Source organism: Protopterus annectens, chromosome 12.part0, assembly GCF_019279795.1.
Source record: "Protopterus annectens isolate FY-2018-M chromosome 12.part0, PAN1.0, whole genome shotgun sequence".
NCBI lineage: Eukaryota > Metazoa > Chordata > Ceratodontiformes > Protopteridae > Protopterus > Protopterus annectens.
This window is the reverse complement of record NC_056746.1, coordinates 1,186,322,748-1,186,332,357: the sequence shown is the minus strand read 5'-3', so window position 1 is coordinate 1,186,332,357 and position 9,610 is coordinate 1,186,322,748. Positions and strand designations below refer to the sequence as shown.

Genomic DNA, 9,610 nt, shown 5'->3' with positions numbered 1-9,610 from the left:
ACTCTGCGGATAAAATCAATGTCTTGCAAGTAGGGGAAATGAATTATCAGTGGTTTTAGATTCCAAATCTCTGCTCTACAAACAGTACTAGATGGGGAAACGTACCTTAGGGCAAATACAGCCTTTATCCTATTCTCATGTCAGTACATTTTTGGATTTCTTGTTCATGTAAAGGGTAAGCATAATAAAATACAAAAAGACATATCCTCCTACTTCTTCCAGTATGCTGACACTGGAATGGTATGGGATGGTACCTATTTTTTGTGCAAAGCACAAAACAAATAAAAAGGTCGCACAGAAAATCTAATTGATAAAAACATCAAAAAGATTATAAAACTTGTTAGAATAATAGACTCGGACATTATGTATTATCAAACATTTTCTGAAGGAATAAGGAAGGAAGGAAGTCTGAAACTCAAATTAATGTAATTATTTAGGGACTTTAAGTTGAGAGGGACAAACTTTTAACAGTTCTTTAAAATCTCCAATCGTCAGAGAAGTGTGAGGGTTACTCTCCCTACAGTGTGGTGGAATCATCAGAGATCTGCTGAATCTAATTAGGGGTGCACATAGATCTGAAGTTTGCTGTGTGTTTCCATCCCCTCTAGACTCATGTGTAACTAAACCCAAAAAGGCATAGGTGTTCAGTAAAAACATCTCTGGAGCTGGACTATTATGGCTGGTAGTCATTCCCATCTTTCATTCACCAAAGCAACTACAACAGGAATAGTGAGGTTATTTCTCCTCGGACAGGGAGAATGAACCTAGACAGATCACTATGTTGGGCTGCAGTAAGTAGGTAGGTGGTACGAATAAGGGACACAAGATGAGATGAGACATGAGGCAAAAAACTTTGTTGTTGTGTCTTTCAGCTTTTCCCAGTTAGAGGTCGCCACAGCAGAACTCCAGTCCGCTAATGATTGGCAGTAGATTTTTACGTGCCGAGTTGCCAGCCCTGAAGGACAACCTTCAACGAAGGTACACCCACTCACACATGTCTCCACGCAGAAGAAGCTCTAGCTGAGAATCGAACCAGACAGCATCTTACTGTGAGGCAACAACGCTACCGCAGCACCACCACCGCAGTACATGAGGCAAAAAACTGAACTCCTTATTTAAGTGTTGTACTTTGCAATGAACAGGACCTCTTTTTTTAAGGGAAGTCAGCAGCAATACTAGTGCTACTTTCGGTATCTGGAGAAGAAAAGACACATCTGTATTTGAGTAGGACAACATGTCCAAAAATCAAGCAAAAACAAACATGTTAGCAAAGCTCTGTATGAAAGCTCAAAAATATTAGGCTACTTGGTGAAGAAATCTGACTGACATCCATGATGTTTCTGGAAAGGGTGGTGAGTCTAAACTTAAGAAATAGGAATCCTACCTCTCTCTTGGGGGTGGGGGGAATGTTCTATGGTCAGCTACCTGGAAAGTGGCATCAGGAAATGCAGGCTGCTAATCTAAGTCAGCATGTGAGAGATACGGGTCCTAAGACCCAGCAGCACTAACACCCCTTGGACCACTACAAGACATGTGACTCAGAGAATGTGTTCCATGGCAATAGGTTTAAGGATTCTGAAAGTTAAATAATACCAGTGGAAGTCTCATTCCATATAGTGAATTACTTGTCCAGCCCAAACAAAGATATCAGATCCATAAGCACATGTAAGCACTGTGGAAGTTCATTATTTGGACAAGGCAGCAAATAAGGAGATCATGCTACTTCCAACTTAACCAAAAGGTAAACATTAAAAGGCATTTACAGACTTACATGAAAAAACACCATAAATTGTATATGTGAGTATGTGAAAACAATAGATTTCCGTACTGGACCGGTTGAGGCCAGGGTTAACAACTGCCACCAGTACTGTCAGCCAACAGGGTGTTGGTGGAAATTGGGCTACTGTTGGCTAAAGGAAGGGGAGAAGGAGAAGAGGAAGAGGAAGGCATACCCAAAGGCAGGAAGAGAGGATGAAGGTTTGCAGTGTGGTAGTGAGGGTAGGAACTTTGAATGTTGTTTTGGAAGTGGTGCAAAAAGATATAAGGAGTGGCCCATGGAAAACGTCTATAGAATATAAAGAATTATTGTGGCAACTATCATTGGAAGCTAACAAGTTCCCAGGTTTGAATGATGCAGTTTCACTTGCTCCTGTTCTAAAGCTGAGAGCAGCAAAACTATAGTCTTTTTTACTGCTTGATTATTGTTTGAAAATGTCCTTTGTCTTTATTAGCGTTCTGGTTCTGCTTAAAATCTAGTGAAGATGTTATTTGTGTTTTGTCCTGTTGAGTGATACCACTTTTAACACCAGATGGTGCTATTGGTCACAAACTTCGAAAGTTCATTATTTTTAAAATGTATTTTAAAATGTATTTTGCATTGTTAATGATATTAAAATGTATGTTTTATTTTGGAGTTTTTAACAAAGGGGTTTTAGGTACTTTATGTACATCTATGGATTATGCATTTTTTAGAAAGCACCATTTTTTTAAAATGTATTGGTTATTTATTGGATATTTTAATGGTGATTAATTTAAATATATAATTGTTTTACTAATTAATTATTAGTTACAATTAGGTTAGAGGATATATAATGTTGGGTGTGTTTTAGGTATGCATTTGTTCTCCATCTGAGGAAGTCTTTTGAAATGAAAACGCAGGTTGTTGTGAACAGCATTAATGTGTTTGGTGATCCAGGTCATTTGTGGAATAAACTGTGTTGCGTGCTACTAAGGTGTCGAGCTTATTTTCCAGTTGCTCTGCTTGGACTTGTGAACTTTGAATGTTGGCAGTATGACTGGTATAGGGAGAGAACTAGCTGATATGATGGAGAGAAGGACAGTTGATATATTCTATGTGCAAGAGACCAGATGGAAGGGGAGTAAGACCAGGTGTATTGGAGGTGGGTTCAAATTGTTCTACCAAGGTGCGACTGGTAGGAGAAATGGGGTAGGGGTTATCCTGAAGGAACAGTATGCCAAGAGTGTTTTGGAGGTGAAAACACTGTCTAACAGAGTGAAGTTTATGAAGGTGGAAACTGATGGTATGATGATGAATGTTGTTAGTGTACATGTTTTACAAGTTGGGTGTGTGATGGATGAGAAAGAAAAATTTTGGAGTGACTTGGATGAAGTGGTGGTAAGTGTACCCAAAGGTGAGAGAGTGATGATTGGAGCGGATTTCAATGGGCATGTTGGTGAAGGGAACAGAGGCAATGAGGAAGTGACTGGTAGGTATGGTGTTAAGGAGAGGAATGCAGAAGGTCAGATGGTAGTGGATTTTGCGAAAAGGATGGACATGGCTGTGGTGAATACATATTTTAAGAAGAGGAGGAGCATAGGGTGACGTACGAGAGTGGAGTAAGATACACACAGGTGGATTATATCCTATGCAGGAGGGTCAGTCTGAAGGAGATTGGAGACTGTAATGTGGTGACAGGGGAAAGTGTAGTTAAGCGGCATAGAATGGTGGTCTGTAGATGATGTTGGTGATCAAGAAGAGGAGGAGGAGAGTGAGGGCAGTGCCAAGGATCAAATGGTGGAAGGTGAAACAGAATGATTGTGAGGTGGAGTTCAGGGAAGAGTTAAGACAGGCACTAGGTGGCAGTGAAGAGTTACCAAAGAGCTGGGTAGCTACAGCAGAGCTGGTAAGGGAGACAGCTACAAAGGTGCTTGGTGTGACATCTGGACAGAGGAAGGAGGACAAGGCGACCTGGTGGTGGAATGAGGAAGTACAGGAGAGTATGTGGAGAAAGAGGTTGGTGAAGAAGTAGGATTGTCAGAGAGATGAAGAAAGTAGACACGAGTATAAACAGATGAAGCGTATGGTGAAGAGAGATGGCGAAGGCTACGGATAAGGTGCAGTTGTATGAAAGGATGGACACTAAGGAGGGAGAAAAGGACATGTACTGGTTTGCTAGACAGAGGGACCGAGCTGGGAAAGATGTGCAGCAAGTAAGAGTGATAAAGGATAACGAGGGAAACATACTCGCAAGCGAGGAGTGTGTTGAGCAGATGGAAAGAATTATTTTGAGGGGCTGATGAAAGAACAGAATGAGAGAGAGAAAGCTGGATGATGTAGGGATAGTGAATCAGGAAGTGCAACGGATTAGCAAGGATGAAGTAAGGACAGCTATGAAGAGGATGAAGAATGGAAAGGCTGTTGGTCCAGATGACATACTTGTGGAAGCATGGAGGTATTGAGGAAAGATGGCAATGGAGTTTTTAACTAGATTGTTTAATGAAATTTTGGGAAGTGAAAGGATGCCTTAGGAGTGGAGAAGAAGTGTTTTGGCACCGATTTATAAGACTAAAGATGATGTAGTAACTACAGAAGGACAAAATGTATCAGTCACAGCATGAAGTTATGGGAAAGAGGACTGGAAGCTAGGTTAAGAAGGGAGGTGATGATTAGTGAGCAGCAGTATGGTTTCATGCCGGGAAAGAGCACTACAAATGTGATGTTTGCTCTGATGATGTTGATGGAGAAGTACACAGAGGGTCAGAAGGAACTGCATTGTGTCTTTGTGGACTTAAAGAAAGCATATGACAGGGTGCCTGTGGTATTGTATGAGGAAGTCGGGAGTGGCAGAGAAGTATGTAAGAGTGGTACAGGACATGTATGAGGGTAGTGTGACAGTGGTGAGGTCTGCAGTAGGAGTGACGGATGTGTTCAAGGTAGAGGTGGGGATTACATCAAGGATCAGCTCTGAGCCCTTTCTTATTTGCAATGGTGATGGACAGGTTGACAGACGAGATCAGACACGAGTCCCCATGGACTATAATGTTTGCAGATGACACTGTGAGAGTAGGGAACAGGTTGGGGAGACCCTGGAGAGGTGGAGGTATGCTCTAGAGAGGAGAGGAGAAAAATGAAGGTCAGCATTATTAAGACAGAATATATGCGTGTGAATGAGAGGGAGGACAGAGGTATGGTGAGGATAGAGTTGGTGAAGGTGGATGAGTTTAAATACTTAGGATCAACAGTTCAGAGTAGTGGTGAGTGTGGAAGAGAGGTGAAGAAGAGAGTACAGACATGGTGGAGTGGATGGAAAAGAATGTCAGGAGTGATTTGTGAAAGATGGGTGCCAGTAAGAGTGAAAGGGAAGATGTACAAGAGGGTTGTGAGACTAGCTATGTTACATGGGTTGGAAACGGTGGCATTGATGAAAAGACACTTGTGAGAGATGGAGGTGGCAGAGTTAAAGATGGTAAGATCTGCACTGGGTGTGATGAGGATGAACAGGATTAGGAATCAGTATATTAGAGGGTCAGCTCAGGTTGGACGGTTTGGAGACAAAGCCAGAGAGGCCAGATTGCATTGGACTGGACATGTGCTGAGGAGAGAAGCTGGGTATATTAGGAGAAAGACACTAAGGATGGAGCTGCCAGGTAAGAGGAAAAGAGGAAGGCCTAAGATAAGGTTTACGGATGTGGTGAGGGAGGACATGCAGGTAGTTGGTGTGACACAGCAAGATGCAGAGGACAGGAAGAAATGGAAACAGATGATCTGCTGTGGCGACCCCTATGTGAGTATGAAAGGCTTCATCGGGTAATGTTTTGCAAAGTCCCAGTTTATACAGATTAATCCAGCAAAACCCAACCCAGTAAATCTCATGGATGGGGTTTGAGATGTGCCTGCATCAAGACAAGTCCAGTTCTTCCTGCTCCTAATGGGCGAGGAACCAGGTTTTAATGGCTTGGGCTCAACAATGCAGGATTTGATAAAATCCAACTCCTGCCCACCTATTCTGTATTATTAACACACACACACACACACACACACACACACACACACACACACACACACACACACACACACACACACACCCCTTATCTAGGACGTGGAACATTACACTTCCTAAAAGAGACAGGGGGAAGATTTGGAACAAATTACTAGAGGCTAGGCATGCTAGTGGAGAGGTAACTGTTTAGGCACTGGCTGTATTATGTGGATACATGGGGTTGTTCTATGCAGTTTTCTCCAACAGCAAGTTATTTTACTCTTGTAGAGACATACAATGACAGATGATTAAAAGTAGCTGTCAGCATCTTTCTGACAAATGACAAAGCTGCTAACAAGCAGTGAATTTAAAGAACACTGTGGAAAGCAGGAAGGTGTAGCACTGTAATCTAGCTACCAAATGTTAGCCCAAGAACTGCTCTTTTTGAGTAGGAAGATTCATCCACCTCTACCTTGTTTCCTCTTGGCCAAAAGGAAGTCTCGATCTTGTACTACGAAAGCATCTGTCATGAAGTCAGAAGCCCTTGACTTAAATAACATACACTGATGTAATAAATGGAGGCACAGTATTGAGACAGGGTTGCTTTCCAACTTTGCGTATCATCAGCCAGTCTTATCTACAAACTTTTGGTTATGTATACTTGGGAGGGTGGTACATAACTGAATAAGACAGAAGTAATACAGGGATAAGTCCTTTCTAAAACCTAAGGTGACCAAACAATGGAAGATACAGTCACCTACTGACTCACTGAATTAATGGGTAATCACACACACAACACTAGGACTATCACAGTACTGAAAAACACAGCTCCATCACATAATGAGCAGGTATACATAAGTCAGTGCAGTGATCCCAGAACCCTAACATTTTCTCGGCTACAGTTCAGCCTTTCTTTTTAATTTTGACAAATGAATGATATGCTGAAGAGGCACAGATCTGAAAAAGTAAGGGAAAAATACCAAAGACATACAACGTCGGTTTACAAGCAGATTATTCTACTGCATGTAGCATGTACATGTCATATTAATTTAAATTCACTGGCCAACAACTACCATACTTCTACAAAACTGCAGCACAGAGAAACTGCAAAGGGAGCTAGTGTTTTAAGGACAGTACTCTGCTCATTTTGAATGATTTAATCAGTAATAGGTAATCTGTTACTGCACTGCATTCCATCCCCCAAGTCAAACACAAATAAACAAATAAAAAATTCTCATTTTTTTTTGCATTAGACTCATTCTACAATACAACAAATAAAATATTTTAACAGACAAAAATAAAACAAGATTTCCAAAATAGAACCAGTTCAATACACTACAAAAGCACCCTTACAGGCCGCACAGAACAAAATCATTTGCTTTTAACACCTGAAAACATGTTAAAATCGGACAGTGCTAAAAACAGATGCATTAAATGCTGTACATTCGCCATGAAATATACCTCTGTGCACATGATGGCGAACCTGCTAGTGACCAAATTATGCAACTCTGCAGTCCGTACCAGTGTTGTATTGGGCCAGCGCCGTCTCCTGCAGCTTTGCTGTTTTGCTTGCATTTTCCAATACTACACTGGGGGTGGGGAGTAGCCTTTGGCAGCTCTGTTGATAAAATGCCTGGAATCTGCTTCCCATTCTGCCAAGAGAGATTCTCTACTTGTGTTGTTCCCTCTTTGTTGAGATGTCTGCCTTGTCCAAAAGACCACCAGGTATAAGATCAGTTGTGAAAGCCAAGGTCTGAAGATTTCTCTAGCATTCATTATGAGGGAATTTCTGTTTTATTCAGCTGATGGAATCTCAGGATAAGTACATTCAAAACTGCGGCTTGGTGGAAGAAAAGAGACGTATTGGATGCACTGCACCCACTTAATCAGTGCTCAGTGCTGAACTCTCTGTGGAGTAAACAATGCAAAAAAAGACAGTACACCAAATGGAGAACAGCACACAACAGCAAGCAACAGCAGAAATCTGCTTGGATAGTGCCACCATGGAAGGCACACACTTCTCCACTGCCTTTCCTTCAGTGTGTCCTACTGTCTTAAGCATCCTTGCTGGTGCCCTGTTCACGGCCTGCAGTATGTTCTTTCTCAGGTGTTCCTGAAGAAGTGCTGGAACTTGAGGAGGCCAGAGTCCTTCCTGAAACCTTATAGGCATTTATCAACTCTTGCAGTCTCTCTTGTGTGGGCTCCCACTTGGTAAATCCTGCCTGGTTTTGTAAAAACAAGATGACTGTGCCATGAACAGCTTTGTAGTACATCTCCTCCCTGCAAAATTAAACAAAAGATGAGTAAAATCGCAGCAAAGATCAAGACTCAGACAACAAAGTCCATAACAGAAAAATTATGCAATTTTTACAGCCTCAGCCTTACATTATCAACAGACCTTTTTCATATATACCACGTGTACAAAATATGTTCATGATAAGAGGAAAGCTAACACAGTTACCCATGACAACAGATGTTCGAATTCCTCACTGCTGCAGTACCCCTAAGGTTATATGGGTTGTTTCCTGTCTATGAAACAAGTGGCCAGTTTCAAAAAAACTCTGGCTCCATCCCCCACTCCTTCACTCTCTGACTGGCTAATTCCCTGGAGGGAAATCAGCAGTCACAGCAAAGCTCTTTTCAGTACCTTCTTGCTGTCTTGCACTTTATAGGAGTGGCAATCAGCTAAGAGCTTCATATCTGGCAGACAAGTTCCCCATTTGGGAATACCCCCCTGCACTCAGAAATCATTGCCCTTTTAAGAAAAGCAGTATGAGTATATTGACAGGGAAACATGTTTACTTTAACATGTGTCTACATTCCCTCAAAAACTGCAGTTACTGGGTGTGGCCAAGATGGTGAACAGTTACAGCACAGTTTTTTTTACCTCTGCTTCATTTTAACATCGACAACAGGATTTTTACTAATAACTCAAACAGAACACTTCAAAACTTGATGGATTTCTAGTTAATCATCTGCTGAGAGATTTACAACAAAAATTAACAAATTTGAAACTCTTGCTTCTTCCTGTCAAAAAAACTAGAAAGAACTAATTGTCTCAGAATGAGACACTCTAAGCCCAGCATACAAGCTAGTACTATGAAAAAAGACATACAGGCTATACTAAGTATCAGACAGATAAATTATAATGCAAAATGGACAATTTCAAAGAGGAGAGTAAAAGAACAAGTTGAAGTGCTGAGTGAAGAATTTCTAACAATCATCACAAATCTCGAGTATAGAGGAGGCAATGTCTGACTTTGATGGAAGATCATTTGAAAATGAGAACAATACTAAATTTCTTCTGAAACAAACCAACTTATTCTAGGATAAAATAGATGACTTAGAAAATAGTTCTAGAAGGAATAACATCAGGATTTACAGGATTCCTAAAAAAAAGGGAGACAGTATGACTCAATTCCTTAATACCTGGCTGCTTAAAACTTTGAACCTACCTGAAGCTTTTTTCCTTTGGCATCAAAACGGTACATATATCACTTTCTAACTCATCTTAAAAAAAAACCTTCACCAAGGTCAGTGATTATATGATTTTATTATTTATTAATTTTATTTATTTTACATTTGTTAAGCGGGTTAGTCTGGCTGAGCTTTTGGCTCATTTTCAGCAGAGAGCCGGGGAGAAAAGCTCCTCAGGACTAGAAAACAATTTATTAAATTTTAGTAACATAGTAGTAACAATCAGCTACAGGATCTTCCAAGCAGAGATCTGGAGAGAAAAAAAGCTCCTCAGGCAATTCAATTATATAGAGTATTAACAATTGGCAGACAAGTATGTGAGTTGTTACAAACAAGGTTTAAACAATTAGCAGTAGAAAATGTGACTAGTTACAATATTATTTAAGCTGCTTAGAGCAAAATGAGTTAATAGT

General features: G+C 40.8%; 1 protein-coding gene across 1 annotated transcript in view; it reads right to left on the bottom strand.

Moving 5' to 3' along the window:
• Positions 1-5,231: 5,231 nt before the first annotated feature.
• The window catches only part of PCIF1 (phosphorylated CTD interacting factor 1), a 797,200-nt gene continuing 792,821 nt past the window's right edge, over positions 5,232-9,610 (bottom strand). The window contains exon 16 of the mRNA XM_044090229.1: positions 5,232-8,000. Within this exon, the coding sequence (XP_043946164.1) occupies positions 7,775-8,000 (226 nt within the window). The 3' untranslated portion in view covers positions 5,232-7,774. The remainder of the gene's footprint in view (positions 8,001-9,610) is intronic.